This window comes from Lethenteron reissneri, chromosome 10, assembly GCF_015708825.2.
Source record: "Lethenteron reissneri isolate LAM-NWPU_2019-01 chromosome 10, ASM1570882v1, whole genome shotgun sequence".
NCBI lineage: Eukaryota > Metazoa > Chordata > Hyperoartia > Petromyzontiformes > Petromyzontidae > Lethenteron > Lethenteron reissneri.
In genome coordinates this window covers 10,975,236-10,991,285 of record NC_083788.1, presented here as the reverse complement: position 1 = coordinate 10,991,285, position 16,050 = coordinate 10,975,236, and the positions used below count along the sequence as shown (strand labels likewise).

The 16,050-nt window shown below is 49.0% G+C and overlaps 1 protein-coding gene across 3 annotated transcripts; it reads right to left on the bottom strand.

The window, feature by feature from the left end:
• Positions 1–638: 638 nt before the first annotated feature.
• MAD1L1 (mitotic arrest deficient 1 like 1) lies at positions 639–15,514 on the bottom strand. Of its 3 annotated transcripts, none has more exons than XM_061548916.1 (18): positions 15,113–15,234; positions 13,562–13,725; positions 12,687–12,827; positions 12,380–12,556; positions 11,379–11,503; positions 11,114–11,195; positions 10,697–10,827; positions 10,088–10,202; positions 9,133–9,194; positions 8,220–8,306; positions 7,389–7,533; positions 6,771–6,911; positions 6,234–6,290; positions 5,658–5,740; positions 4,524–4,614; positions 3,877–4,099; positions 2,988–3,178; positions 639–1,977 (listed from the first exon to the last, which is right to left on the bottom strand). In XM_061548916.1, exons 2-18 carry the CDS (start codon positions 13,715–13,717, stop codon positions 1,801–1,803), a joined length of 2,184 nt encoding a protein of 727 aa, XP_061404900.1. In that variant the 5' UTR covers positions 13,718–13,725; positions 15,113–15,234; the 3' UTR covers positions 639–1,800. The 3 variants fall into 3 exon arrangements, with proteins under 3 accessions (XP_061404900.1, XP_061404899.1, XP_061404898.1); XM_061548915.1 differs by having other exon boundaries at positions 15,089–15,220; XM_061548914.1 differs by lacking the exon at positions 15,113–15,234 and adding an exon at positions 15,266–15,514 and having other exon boundaries at positions 640–1,977.
• Positions 15,515–16,050: the final 536 nt, after the last annotated feature.

The following is a 16,050-nucleotide window of genomic DNA, read 5'->3' as shown; positions in this document are numbered from 1 at the left end:
GAAGCACACCCACCCGCCCCCAACATCACGTGACGAAAAGGGGTTACGCCCATTTCCCGCCCCCTTAGTGTCACGTGACGGAAGGTCTCCCCCCCCCCACCAACCCCCCACATCGTCACGTGATGTCCAGCCGTTTCCCCCCCCCACCGCCCCCTCCCTACAACATCACGTGACGTGGGGCAATCACGTTGCACCTCCCCCGCTTCACGTGATGTTCGTGACCCCCCCCCCAAACATCACGTGACGCTCGCCGGGTTGATTTGTGGGAGGTCAGAGGTTAATTAGCGAAACGGATTAGGACTTAAAAGGCGGATTTTTTTTAACGAACCAGATGTTCGTCAGTTTAAATCGATTTAAATATCAATTGTGTGTGTACGTCGTGCACTGAAATGTGTTTCATTGCGATTCGGTTTTCGTGGTCAAGTTAATTCAATTGCGTGACGTCACGACGCACGTGCCGAGTTTTGACGTCACGACGCACGCATCTATTTTGTGACGTCACGACGCAAGCATATATTTTGTGACGTCACGACGCACGCATCTATTTTGTGACGTCACGACGCACGCATATATTTTGTGACGTCACGACGCACGCGTTAACTTCGTTCGATCAGGGAGTTTTTTTTTATTACGCGGTGACTTCTCAAAGTACCGGACTTTGTGCGCGCTATGAATTAACAAAATACTACCCAATCTCAACACTTTCGTAAACAACAGTAGCCTAAAAAGCGAAATATATAACAGGCGACGTTTCTAGCAATGGCCCTTCATCATAGCACATGGGGAGAAAACACCAAAAATGAAACATATCGGCATACATTTATTTGTACAATACAGTAGTTTATTTATCATGGATGTGAACTTAAAAAAATGTAAAATATCTGTTCCGTGGAATTTGGTCAACCAGGGCCCTTGAAACTCCTCCCATCCACGTTCCGCTATTATTCTGCTTCTTTCACTTGATTACAAACTCTTCAAACCAACCAGAAAAGTTAATGTACATGTACTTCGACACCCAATGAGCCTTCTGCTTGATCGCAAATAGCATTAAAATATACTGTCATTGAATTGCAAGTACAGTACTGTATCGCCGTTATCCACTTTCAAGTTTTTGGTATGAATTACCTGTAAATGCAATTGAAAGGTACAGTAGTAATAATGTATTATGTGCAGTATATCGGGCACCCCCCCCCATAACTGGAGCGACTCCCTCAAATCTGGCTCCGAGCGGTTTTACTGCCCTTCGAGATGACTCCCCCCACCACCCTGATCGACTTAAAGGTTCATATCATAGCCAGATACATCGAACAGATATTTGGAAGATCTCAGGCTCGGTTACGAAGAGAACATGAGAGGTGCTTTGTTGTACTGCGAAAAAAATAGTACTCGACATATAGTGGATAAAATATGACTTCAAAACAGTAGCAGCAGCAGCAAAAAGTGGATCATGCCTACCAATGAACACAACGCATAGGTCTGCCTAGACTTCGTGTTAAAATCCAGCGAGAACTTCCACCAACTCAGGGTGATTTGCTGCAATGTTTTATTGCCAGTATATGCACCGGAATGGCTAAACCATGAAGCAATTGGGGCATATGTGCGGTAGGTATTGGGTATAATCCGGGCAGGAGTGGGGCAGTTGAAACAGGTGTGGGCAGGTGTAGGATATTAGCGGGGCAGGCACGGGGCAGGATTGTTCGGCAGGTATGGGACACAAGTGGGAGAGTTTAAGCAGATGGTAGGACATAATTTGGGCAGAAGTGGGGCAGTTGTGAGACGGGTGTGGGCAGATGTAGGGCATTATTGGGGCAGGTGTTGGGCGAGGGACATGGTGGGGCAGGTCTGTCGGCTGAAGAGCTCGAGCGTGATAGCGCTCAGGAACACCGGGATGCTCTTCTGCTGGTGCAGGTGCAGACTGATGAGGTCTGTCAAACCTTGCGAAAACTCCGTTTCCAACAATTGCATCTGCCCTGCGTTCTGCGGACACGTCAAGAGGTAATGACAAAGATGGGGGGGAGGGGAAGGGAAAAAGAGGCAAAGGGAAAGAAGAGAGATGCAAGGGGATATTGTTGTCACACATGTCACACTCGAGATAAGCTGGGGTTTTACAATAATTATAACGATTATGGAACATTTATCCAGGAGTGCACTCTATGACTTTACATCTTATTTACAAGAGGGATTTTGGGGTGGCAACAAAAACTACACAACGGAACCCATCGCTAAAACATAAGTGTGCAATCACACCTAAAACGTGCACAACAAAAGAACAATTTTGTGAAAGGCTCCATTATCAACTCACCCACCAAGAGAGCCTAACATTCAAAGCAAAGCTCTACAAATCTACACATGCGGTGTGTGGTGATCCTGACTTAAGTGTTTGGGCTGCCAACAGACACCACCAGCCAAACCAGCCGATCTCTGCTGAAAAACAACAAAAAAAAGTTCTGCAGCCAAACTGTACCCCCCAACCTCCATCCCTAATGCCAACCCCAGCCATTCCCCTTTTTTAAATCCTTTATATTAAGTTCGCTTGCTTGCGTGCTTGCTTGCTTACGACCGTGCAAATCTTTCGGTCGTTTTTTAACCCACTTCCCGTGATCCAATCGAGCTGACATTTTGCACACAGACTCGTTGTGCGAGACAATTAATGTTCGTGAAAATGTTTTCCAAAAATTTACACTGTTTAGGGAAAACAAATTAAATACTTAATTACCAATTGCTTAATACTGGCAGACAATCATCTGACCCATAGGTGGCAGCCATCTCAAGCCAGAGGACGAGAGGACTCTAGCCGCCACGCATATAAATGATTTATAGTGAAAAACTTTGTTTTTACGGGTTATACTTATTCTCACACATGATTAGATCACGCCCATAAACACACCCAAATGCCATGCCCCCTGAGCCCCATGACCGATTCTAAATTGCGGCAGCACTGCTCGGTGCGTACGCTGCACACGCTGCACCGACCACATGGCGCACACCTTAAAGAGGAGGTAGTCGTTCTCCCTCTCGGCGTACATGGACGAGAGCTTGTACTGTCCCTCGGTGGAGCCGTCCATCTTGTATCCTGTGAGCGAGTAGTAGGCGTTCCGGAACTCTTGAATCTTCATCTGGAACACCTCCTTCAAACGCAGGTTCTTCAGTTCTGCACTCTCAAGCTGCTTCCTGAGATCTGCATCGCCGTGGGGAAAAGAAAGCATCTCAGTCATTGCATTGTTTTGCTTAGTCACGCTTGAACCATACTCTCAGCATGGCATTCTTCACTTAATGCAGTGGTTCTCAACCTTGCCCACGCCTCTCGTCAATGCGGCGTCAATAAGCATTTCTTTTGTCTCGTGTCTAAGTGTGTTTTTTGTCACATCGGAGCCCTCCCGTTCCCTGCGTACATTGGAAATTTCTCCTGCACAATATCCATGCGGCAGCCTGTACCCCTCCCTGGCAGAAGCCCCCATACAATCCACACCCAGCATGACAAGGCTAATGATTGTGATGACGTTCATCACGTCTTGTGACACAAGTGGGAACAGAGGTGATACTTTTTTGCAATTGTAATTTTGAATTATCTGGTGAGTTGAGTAATCGAACTGACAATACACTAATCGACTATTTAAAATAATTGGACAACAGTAGTGATGGATAGACCGATATGGGAATGGCATCACGCTGACCTGACTAAAGTGCTATAATGTCACACTCAACCCTAAGCTATGAAGTCTCATGAATGCAACTTTAAACTTACATTGGACAGTCGAATAATTGAACCGAATACCAGCAGTAATACATCTACTCCAGAGCTCCGCTCTCGTTTAAACGCTTTCTGCTGTGCGTCTCGGGCGCCGGCGACGACGTGTGCGCTTCCGCTCCCGTTACCAGCGATGACGCGAGAGGGCAGGGCGCTCTCCGAGTCGCCGGGCTGCTCGGGGAGGGCGGCTGTGGCGACGGCGCCCCCCTGCTCCAGCAGGCGCACGCGCTCACGCAGGCGGTCGCACTCGTCCTGTAGCCGCAGCAGCTCGTTTTTGTGCTGCTCCTGGGCCGCTGCGAGTGGGTTCATCTTCATCTGGAGCACGCGTGTGTGCCTCGGGTCGTAATCTCCCTACGCCGGTGCCACCGCAACACGGGGAGGGAGGATGAGGGGCTACAGTTCGTCACCATGAGGATTTGCAGAAAATGATCCGGTACATCCTGTGTTGCATCATATTTCAATTACAGTATTTCAATGACCTGCTACAGCCTAGCAAAGGGGATTCCTGTACCCGGCAAGACTTCTGAACACAACAAATTAGCCAATCAGCCACGAGTATAATGCCTGACCCCTTTCACGAACCAACTATCCAAGCAATCACTAACGCTTTTACTTACCCCTAACGATAACTAAGTAGCAAACCAGCCACGCGTACTCGGCTTTCCACTGACCCCGAATCATAACCCTTAAATCCACTTGGGGTACTTTGCCTGGTCCAATTTCCACTCTTTGTTCCCTCTTCAGGTGTTGTGTGCTCCCAGTGCTGCCGCCCCACCTGGAGGCTTCGCATCTCCAGCCTCATCTCCAGCACGCCCTTTTCCTCCGTCACGGTGTTCAGCTTCTCCTGGAGGTCTTCGATCTTCTTGCTGCACCGGGACACATGAGTGACACATTTCCGATTAAACCACCTGCCGGGCATTAAAGATTAATAAAAATGTAACAAACAAAAAAATGTGTATTGTATTAGCCTATGTCATTTTATTGACGGAGCTAAAATTACCATATGGGCTCACTCGGTAAAAAATTAACCCGTAAAAAGTTTTTCACTATAAATCCTTTATATGCGTGGCATCGGTTTTATTTTATTATTCATTTCTGTTTTTCTTGAGTAAGAATTTCATTTTTATCACATTGGTATTTAAAATTAAATGAAATTTTCTTTTTTCCTAAAAAGTGGAAAATTTTGGAATTTTTTTTTACGAAAATACATTGCCACGCACAACGAGTCTGTGTACAAAATGTCAGCTCGATTGGATCACGGGAAGTGGGTTAAAAAACGACCGAAAGATTTGCATGGTCGTAAGCGCGCAAGCAAGCAAGTGAACTTAATATAAAGGATTTAAAAAATGGGTTTAACCCCGAGACGGGAAGTGAAAATGAAGGAAACATCAGCAGTTCATCGCAACACTTACCACGATAGCAGAAACATAAACACTTACAAAGCATCTATACACCGTGCTGGTAAACCATTTTGGGTAAATTCTAACTGAATGGATGTTTTCTTTGCTTTACAATGCGTTTGAAAAATAAAAGTTGACATTTGTAAAAGGTTACTGAACGTAATTTTTCCCCCCAGATATTTCCACGTCATCCGATTAGTCAAGTAACGGAACCGCTAATGGGCAGAGCAATCGTTCACATCACCAATCGGATATCCTTACTTCTCAAGTGCGCCGGTTTCTGCCATGTCCCGCTGACCGGGGAAGGTGCACGCGCCCGCTCACCACAGCTCAATCTAGATTTGAAGCTTTCGTGACTGCAATAATTTAAACTCTTTGGTTCTTTCGGTAAAGTCACGTAAGTATAAAATAAATCACGACGTTTCGATTGCAACACAAGCAATCGTCATCAGGTGGGAAAACCACAGCGAGAAATTTTTTGTTTGCTGAAGTGGGAGAGAGAGAATCACCACAGCTGGTCGGCCTCGTCCCGCGAGAAATCCCTGGCGGCCGCCGACACCCGACTGCGCTCCACAGTCAAGTCGGCCTCCAGCTGCAATCACAACCACGGTCCCCCGCCCGTCCGTCGTCAACATTCGACAGGCAACGATTTATCGACTCAAATCTATTCTTTCGCTCATGATACGTGCGTCTATTTAGGGTGACGAAGAACGACTGCAGAAACGAGACAGAACATGTAAATATACGTAAAACAATACAAACGAGATGGGGAAAAATACGATTTAAAAAATGTAAGATTTTTGGATCAAAATTGCGACTCGCAAGTAATGACACGTTATCGAATCACCGGATGGGTGAATTAAATTCCGAATCGGAATCAACGTCAGGCATTTTCAACGATCAGGTATGCATGCTGATTGTCGCTAAGTGCATCCCATGTGTGATTATTATTTAAATTATAATGCGAATCAGCCCCTTGTTTCGTTTCATAGCCAATTCTCAATAGACTAGCCTAACATCCCGCGCAGAGTCCAGAGATTTGGCGATATTTTCGAAAATATAAATCTTGGTCACCACACGCTCACCTTCTGAGCTTTCAGCTTGTAGTTAAAGGCCTCCATCTTCGTTGTTCCCAGCTGCTTCTAATCAACCATAAACATCACGTTATCAGCAATCAGAATGAAAGGGAGTTATGACAAGCCTTGATCGCAAAACAACTGCCTTCACAACCACCATCACAACCATCACCTGCATGGGCATAATTCCCATGTGGACATCATGACCTTTGCCACCACCATCTCCACCACTGTCACCTCTTTCAAAGCCACCACCTACTTCAATAACACCACCATCCTCCCCACTATCACGCCCTCCACCACCACCGCTCCCACCTTCTTTACCACCACATCCTCCACCACCACCACCACCATCTTCTCGACCGCCACTACCAACACCACCTCCATCACCATACCCTTCTCAACACCACCACATCCACCACCATAACAACCATCTCTTTTACCACCAGATCCTCCACCATCACCATATTCCCCACCACCAACTCCAGACCCAACACCACCACCACCACCACTCTGCTCTCCTGTTTTCCAGTCGCCCCGCTCTACCTCGAGTTCCAGGGTATGGACGTTGACGCGCTGCGCTGTCGCCTCCGCCTCGCGCACGCGCTGGCTCAGCTGGGTGGTGAAGCCCGTGGTGGTGGTGACCTCATCGTACGAGTCCAGGATGCCCCTCATCCCATCCCGCTCCTGCATGTCGTGCGCAGCCCCCCACCAGAAGACAAAGATCCCCCCGTGTAGCATTAACAGACTGTTGGGGCAAGCGCTGTTAGCGAGTAGCACCTTTTAAGGCCGGCACGGCACACGAAGGGGTGGGTGGCCAGCACTGATGTTTACACACCGTACCAGGTAGTCATTTGCAGTTGACTCGACCTAGGGGAGACCCAGCACTGGTTTAGATAACCGTCACTGGTATGGGTGGCCGTAAGCAGGAATGGAACTTGGGAAACCGGGTCTGTAGTGCAGCGTGCTAGCTGCTACACTAGTGCTCCCATTACCATCCAATTTGTGAAATATGCACACGTACGGAATCGTGTTCACTATTATTAATCATCAAGCAGTGGATTTACCAAAGCCGATAGTGATAATGGAGGGTGGTTTAGCTATATTCTGACAGATGGAATAGATATTCATATAGACTTCATTTTTCTGCCTGAGTGAGCGGACCCGAGTAAGCAGCATGCATCGTCGCTGCAGGTTCTGCGCGTGGTGATCTGCCTGCTGCTTGCGCTCCACCGCCTCGTGCAGCTGCGCCGTCAGGCGGATCTTCTCCTCCTCCAGCCGGTGGCGGTTGCGCACCGCGTCACGCACGCTGCACGCGCAACAGACGCGACGCGACTCGACGTGAGGGATGTGCGACAGACGTACGTACGTGCTTATGCTTATTGAACTTCTTTCGCACCGTACGCAGCCAACAGTGCTGCTCGGACCAAGCAATGCGGGACGTCACCAGCGATTGATAGTAAAATAGAGCAGTGTTAGTTTAGCTCGTGCAGTTAGTGATGAATATACTCATCAATAGGCCGTTTTACGTGGGTCAATAATGACCGTGAGTGGATGAATCATCAACCACGAAAATGACAACTACGACCACCCACCAAATTCCAAAGAGTGACCGACTATGACGAGGTGAAACTAACGAGTCTGAATGAAGAGGAAGAAATAAGATAACTTAGTAACGTTCTTAGAGACAGTGCACTAAGTGGCTATATATGTGTATAAAAGAATTTACTGAGTTTACGGTTTGTCTGATCTGATGTTGGGGTGAGAGAAATTATGCACCTCTCACACCAACATTTAAAAACAAAGAGCGGACTAAACGTTTAAATGCTTTCATCAACTGGACTTTACAGAATGGCTACATGAAATATTCACAGATCAAGACTTGACTATAATTCCACAGGTTGTCAGCACATAAAATAATGTGCTGACTACATTAACAATGAAAGGAAGAGCCGGCCAGAGTTGAGGGCAGAATGGGGTGGGCTCGCAACTTACGTGGCACCCATGCTGGAGTTCTTCTGCGCCTGCAGCAACTGCTCGTGCTGCAGCAAGCTCAGCTGCCTGTTCAGATCGGTCGGATTCCTGACAAACAACAACAACAACAAGTGCTGTTGACTGTTGAGCGTCACGGCAACGTTGCCGCGAGACTCGCGTGAGACTTGGTGCGCTCTGGAGGAATCATCATCGTCGTCTTCACTTCAATATTTATACCGTGTCTCCCGTAAAAGTCCATTGCAAATCCCGAAGCGTCTTGTGGCACGGGATTCCTGGTGGCAGCTGACTCTGTGCGGCATAAGGTTGACGCAACATTGGCCCGCAAGTGGGCATTAGTCTGCCAGTAGGGGGGCGATGTTGCGATGTCGCTTCCCAATTAAGTAACTTGCAAGTACACTATGAGACCTCCTTTACCAGTGGCAAAATATAGTAATAGGTTTTTACCCTTTCAACTGGTACAAAAACTGACACCTTTATACAAGGCATCATGTTTGCAATAACCACAACACAAGCAGTCAAAATGCAAACAAAAAGAAACAACTCTGATGATGATGCATATCATTATCATCAGAGTTGTTTCTTTTTGTCTGCATTTTGACTGCTTGTGTTGTGGTTATTGCAAACATGATGCCTTGTATAAAGGTGTCAGTTTTTGTACCAGTTGAAAGGGTAAAAACCTATTACTATAACTTGCAAGTAATTTATCAAAATTTTACCAGTGTTGTATGGCAAAGGCTCTCCGATGGGGAGGATGTGGGACAGACCCATCACAGGGAGACACATGCCCACAAACGCGGGGAAATAGTGATGAATATTTCAGTGAGTCAGGCCGCTTGGGCGAAACCCATTAGCGAGCGGTTGTTGATGACTACCGGAGCGACGCGTGAGGAGGTGGTGTACGCGGGGAGCTTACTTTGCCTTCATGCCAGTGACCTGATCCAGCGACTCCCAGGTTTTCAGCTTGTTCTGTAAATCCTGGAACAAGAACCACAGAAAATCTTCATGGTGGCACTGGCGCCGACCATGGCCCGAGGTAAAAACTGGCCGAGGTTAAGCGATGAATGTCGCAGGCTAGCGAGTAGCCATGTAATACATGTCATCATAGTAACCAACTCGTGTGGCCGAATATTCAGGTTTTATAAAAATTTGAACGACGGTGCAAATGAGACTATAGACATGAGATATAGCACCAAATGATATAAACTAAAAACAAGATAAAAAAAAAACAATAGGCCGCTAGCCTGTGCAGCAAGCCATCTAGGGCGTCTCAGACCCTCATGCCTTCGCAGCTTTGGGGGCGCACTGGTGCAGCCATGATATGGCGATGCGCCATAAGATATAAATATCTATGATAATAAAAAAAATCGTATACATTTTTGTTACATTGTGATTACTGTTCCTCTTTTAAAGTTCTGTAATATTCATTTCTGATTAAATATTTCGATAAAATGTCGAACTAAATGGCGCCAACGACTTGACCAAAGCATCCAATACAACTAAAACACACTGCGTCGCTGCGCTGTCTACATTCGTCATCCTCGTAGCGAACAAAGACGTTCACTGCATCGCGCGCTTTCGGATCCGGTTCTGCGGCCGTCTGGAACGCTCTGCCTTCCGACCGATATTAGGAAGCCACCGGAGCTGTGCACTTTTAAATCTAGATTGAAGACTCATTTCTTCAGAGTTGCTGCTGTGTTTAGTTTGTTGTCCTTTCCCCGCACCTCCGATTAACACGGTTGGCTACGTATGGCGAGAAAGTAGTTCAACATACAAGATGTTACGGATTGCTGGTGACCTCAGTGGCACGGCTCGTCAATGTGCAGTGGAAAAGCAAACCCCTGCTTTCTCCATAGCGGAGCCACCCCCACCTCGTTCTCCACGAGCAGGTGGGCGTGCTGCTCCTGCAGCTGCTGGAAGCGCTCCGTCTTGGAGCGCAGGCTAAGCACCTCCTCCTTCAGCAGCGCCGTCTTCTCCTGTGTCTCTCTGCACACCACACCAACCCATTGGAACGTTTGCTATTCGTGACTATTTCTCACAGCGCAAGGCAATATCGGAGGAGACGCCATGTTTCACATGCACAATCTGCGGTAGTTTCACAGAAGGGGGCGATGTTGTAAGTGTGCGTTATTTACAATTGAGCAGTTTGCGGTTCAGTTTTTAAATGTCAAATTCAGATCGCGAAGAACAAGGCCGACTCTTTTTCGGATTTATGGACAATGCACCCGCAGTAACAACCATAGTATTTATGGACAATGCACCCGCAGTAACAACCATAGTATTTACGGACAACGCGCCTGCAGTAACAAACAAAACCGCTGCGGGTCTTGAACCGCGAATCTCTGCAATAAGTGGTTAAAGGTGCAACCACTCGGCCACGTCGCTTCAAAATCGTCATCGGAAGCAGGCGGCCGAGTGCCACAAGAGCGCGTGCGGAAGGAAGCCGCTGGCGCGACAGAGCCGCCATCGCTGCCACTTACCGATGGTAGCGGATTTCTTCCTGCAGGGCCTTGTTCTGCTTCTCAGCGTCCAACAGCCGCGTCAGCTGAGAACGCATGCTCCGCACCACCACCGTGTCCTCCTCCATCTTGTGCAGCTGCTGCTCCAGGGACTGGTAAAGCGCGGACAGCCCACCGTTACCCCCCACCGTTACCCCTCACCGTTACCCCTCACCGTTATCCACAGTGGGGGAGAGTGGCCGTTCACAATAACATTGTCAGTCACCTAGGTCACTCTAGAAAATGAGACAAGACTATCCCGGTGTCTTCTCACCTGGTTCAACAAATAAACTTGTGTCGTGACTATGAGAGTTGTTGTGACACACCGTGTGATTGAACAGGCATGTGTAACGAATTATCCCCCAGCATGCCTTGCTGCTTACACACATCGCTGCCCACCTTATTCTTGAGTTCCAGCTCCACGAACTGGGTCTGCACCCCTTCCAGCTCATGAACTTTCTCCTTCGCCTCCTGGCACAGTCTTTGGTGGGTGGGGGGCGGGTGGGGGTATGGGGGAATAACATGACGTCCAGGTCGGATCGCAAAACTCCACTCGGCACAAAATCGCACTCATCTCCCAAGCGCTGTGCTCGAGACCAGACGACGGCGTTCGACACAAACGAGCGCACTCGGCCAGGCGGCCACGACATCGCCGTGCCCATACCGCTCTTGCTCGTCCAGACGACTCTGGGCCTCGTCGCGGTCCGAGGACAAGATTGTCATCTTCATGTCCGTGTTCATCAGCGCCCTCTGCAGATCCAGCACCTTCGACTCGGCAACGTTCAGCTTCTGCTCGCCACACCACGACGCGCGAAAGGAGACGCCTTACGGTATGACCGGCCAGGTGGTTGTACAACTGTAAGGGATCTGCAAGCCACCCTCACGCACACGCACCACAGTAAAGCTGGCACGCTTGTTGTCGGAAAACAGCGATTTCAAATCCTGACTTAATGTTTACTCAGCCCATCATCCCTCTGGTGTTGATACATTTTTTTATCACTTTGTGGGGAAAACAACAGTGCTTTGAATGTGGAATTTCCACCACTGACTCAGGGCCGTACAGTGAATAAGCATCGCCACATTTCTCATTGGAGCAAGAAATCACTTTGGCTTTCCTGTTGTAACTTACAATGCCCCCACTCGGACTGCTGCATGTACATCTCGTCTTTCTGAAGGGCCTCGGTCCCCCAACAACATCCTGGAACTCGTGTGGCCCTGGCAGCCCCTTGCGGCTCGTTGTCGTTTGTGTTGGGCCCCGGTTGCTTCATCCCAAGCTGTGCTGCAGTGATGTTCTCTTGTGAGATATTGGCACCTCGCCTGGTATACAGGAGGTCGTGGGTTCGATCCCGACCCTGACGCCTGTATACTTGGAGTTTGGGTGTTCTCCCCGTGGTCATGTGGATTTTTCTCCGGGTCCTCCGGTTTTTCCCTCCACATTTAGAATCAACATGCGTTTAGAGTGATAATGGTGTGAATAGTGAGTGTAATGATGATCCAATTGATTTTATGAGCGCTGAACGCCGTCCTGTCGTCCGCCCAGTCGTCTATGGCGTGGTAATCACAACATCTACACAAAATGCATATATAACGAATTAAATAGTAAATTTAAGTGCGCTGGAAGTTTCGCCAGCAAGGGTGAACGAGCGAGGAGCCATCGCGCATTACCTCCTGCGTCTGCAGCAGTTCCTCCTTATCTTTGGTGAGACGCTGGATCTCGGCGTTGCAGCGGCGATGAGAGGTGGCGGCGACGGTGGCCGCCTCCAACTGGGCCTGCAGTTCCGCCTCGCGCTCCTGTGCATGCTTCAACTTCAGCGCCAGCTCTCGGTTCTTGCTCAACTCGCGCTGCAGACACACACGCACATGCACGCACCACGCGTGAATCACGCACGGACGTATGTGCAGGAGCGTGCGCGAGTGTGAAACCTCCGAGACGGGAGCTGTCCCACCCTGCTGTTCCTCCCCGCCGTGTCACCTCGTAGTTGCAAGCGCTGGTGTTCAGCTCCAGCTCCGTCTCAATGCGTGCTCGCTTGGCCGACAGAGCCAACTTCTGGTTCTCGCACTCCAGGTGGTAGAGCTTGGACTTGAAGTGGCTCTGGTCCACCTGCTCCTCCACCTGCGCGTGTGCGAATCGAGGCGCCGTTGGCACCATTAGTCTCAAGCAGCAGCACAGGCAAATGTTACCGGATGTTCACCGGCTGAAACGATTCATCGATAGAAGTCAACTCTTATAGTCACGACACAAGTTTATTTGTTTAACCAGGTGAGAAGACACCATAATAGCATCATAAGATAAATCTGGCTGTTGCCTGATGATGCCAGTTGTAATTACTAGCGAAACATCATACTCAGATTGTAAATATTGTCGAGGAGACCACGATCAGATTCATCCACATTTGGGCTATTAAGCGTTTCACTCTCGAAAACGGTGCTGAAACCATGACTGGCGATGATTGCTGGTGACAGTTGCTCTTAGGTGTCACGGCCTTAACAAGAGCCAAAGTGCCTCGGTGGCGAGATGTTAACTACCTCGCCTGGTATACAAGCGGTGGTAGGTTCGATCCCTATCCTGGCACCTATAAATTTGGAGTTTGCATCTTCTCCCCGTGGTCGCGTGGATTTTTCCCTGGTTCCTCCGATTTTTCCCTCTACATTTAGAAACATGTATTTTCGAGTATTTGGCTGCTATAAATTTCCACATGATGATAAACCACTTTATTGAGCTATCATTTGTGGCCAGGTCGTTTCTCACAAAGAGCTCCATAGCTCAGTGAGCCTTACCCGTTAAAATAAAAAATAGTTTTAAATAGTTTTAGTTTAAAGTGGCACCGGCTGGGCTGGCAGTCGCACCTGCAGGCTGCGCAGGTACTGGTTCTGCAGGGCATTGCTGGAATTGGACAGGGTGGTGGTGTTGTTGTCGTGTCCGCTCAAATCCACTTGGGACAGGTAGCTGTGGAAGGAGTTCAGGACTTTGATCACCGTCGTGTTGTCCGCTGAGTCCTCCATGGCGGTGTCTGCAGGGCGAGAGGTACCAACGTGAGGGTAAAGCACACGCATTTGTTGGCTGTGCTTGGTGTCGTTTGTGTTCTCACGAGCAGTGCTAGAGCATCCCATTATCATTGTGTTTTGTGCTGCGTTCACAACAGGAGGAGTGCCACTTGTCTTCAAAAGGTTACTGACCAAAATATTTGTCAAATGAGCCTTTATTTTTAAGGAGGTGACTGGACAAAAATCATCAGGCAAGACGATGACCATACCCACCAAAGAATTACTCTGACGAGTTGAAATTACCAAATCTGAATGAAGACAGACTAAGATAATATAGTAATGTCATCAGACACGGCAGTGCACTGAGACAACAACCCGACACAGTCGTCAATAACAAAGGTTTAAAATGTAAAAAATAGGAGATAGTTCGGCAATGGTCCTTCTTCACAGCACAAAGAGATAGGCCAGAGAGGTAGAGTGAATACGATAAGAATGACATTATAAAACAAAAACACAATTCCTGACATTTTCGTTATTGACGAATGTTGAGTTTGTTTTGTTATTTGTACCGTGCACCACTGCCACCAAATGTTTTTTTTTGTCAGCACCTTGCTCATTAAGTAATTTTCTATTCGACTCAGGATGGTCTCATAAGGATATTTTCTAAGGAACGGATGGGTCCTCGTTCAAATGATCAAAACCGGTATACTGTAGTTTGCTTGTATACTGGGTCAATCCTGCTGTTGTTTAGCACTCCTCGAAGACCTTGGGCCCGTTAGGTTATGTGAAAAATGCTTATTTATTTTTGTATGTGCAGAGACGGATACGTGAAATAGACATTGTCCGTTTCCGTCCCCAAATAATGTCTCCACACGCCGTCCCTTGTCAAATCCCACGTACCACAGACATACCTCCAGTAAAATGACTGTAGCGTGTAATTTCCAAAACGTCGTGATTTAATTTAGTTATTTCCATTTATTACTATTTTAGTATTATTTTAGCTACGTGACTTTACCGAAAGAACCTAAGAGTATGAATCCTTGCAGTCACGAAAGCTTCAAATCTACAATCGTGCACTGCATTAACCAAACGCAGTTTCTTCTTGCGGTGAACGTGAAAACCAACATGCTCTCTCACAATATATGATGCGTTGTCTTTGAAACTGATTGGCCTACAACAGGGCCCAGTCTCACTGCCAGTGTTGGCAGGGCATGTTTATTTGCATGTTCACCAGCTAATGCAGTACTTGATTCCTTTCAAAAGGTTTCTATTTGGCGTTCGAACATCCTAAGACGACCGTTGCATTGCCAGAAAGGATAAAAACCCCATTCTCATTCGTCTGCCACACTGTGATACGGGGCAAAACAAACTTTCCGTGGAGTTTTGCACCTGTGTGTCTAACTTCTTTCGCACCGTACGGAGCCAACCGCGCGACTAGTAACGGTGGGCTTCGGGTTGACAGAAGCCTTCGTCCGACGAGTGGAGAAACCGCGACCGACTTGACCGACGACGACGAGTCACGAAGGAAGACCGGCGACCGTGCTTTCGTTCGCCATCGCAAGTCACCTGCGGGGAACGAAGGAGGCCTCGGGAAGGCGCCGCCTCCACGCCGCGGCCTTCAACCGACGGCTCGCTTAGACGCGAACGCTTTGAGCGACTTGGCGCAACTTGGGAGGACGCCCGACCCGCTACTCATTAACGGCTTAAAATATGGGTTTGTTGTTGTAAAGACAAACGACGATAAACAACAACAACAGCTGCTGCTGCTCGCGAAGACAGCGTTGGCCTTGCGCGCCCAAAATAGCGGCCGCGCGGTGTCTGCTGGGAGCTCCTCACCCCGCCCCCCTTCCCCCCCCCTCCCTTCCACCCCTCGCCCCTTCCCCCCCTCCCTTCTCCCCCCTCCCTTCCACCCCTCGCCCCCCCTCCCTTCTCCCCCCTCCCTTCCACCCTTCCCCCCCTCCCTTCCACCCCTTCCACCCCCTCCCTCCTCCCCCCTGATGTATACGTCAGCTGAGTGTCACGTTGACTGTAATTGGTTCAAGAAAGTCTGCCGATGAGACACTGAATGTTGAAACTGGTCCTGAGTTTGGTCGGTGGGAGGGGGGGTCTGTGGGGGGGGGGGTCGGTGGGGGGGTCGGTGGGGGGGAGGGGGAACGGGGGGAGTCGGTGGATGCGAGGGGGGGTCGGTGGGGGGGGTTGGTGGGGGGGTCGGTGGGGGGGGTCGGTGGGGGGGGTCGGTGGGGGGGAGGGGGAACGGGGGGAGTCGGTGGATGCGAGGGGGGGGTCGGTGGGGGGGGTTGGTGGGGGGGGTCGGTGGGGGGGTCGGTGGGAGGGGTTACCGTGACGTCACC

Bases quoted from the DNA above. Each gene is read 5' to 3' on its own strand.
- MAD1L1 (XM_061548914.1), bottom strand. From the start codon at position 13,717: ATGGAGGACTCAGCGGACAACACGACGGTGATCAAAGTCCTGAACTCC. The intron at 11,504-12,379 runs GTAATGCGCGAT...TGTGGCGAGCAG, and splicing joins AACTGCTGCAGACGCAGGAG to AAGCTGAACGTTGCCGAGTC. The intron at 10,828-11,113 runs GTGGGCAGCGAT...GCGCTTTACCAG, and splicing joins AGCTGGAACTCAAGAATAAG to TCCCTGGAGCAGCAGCTGCA.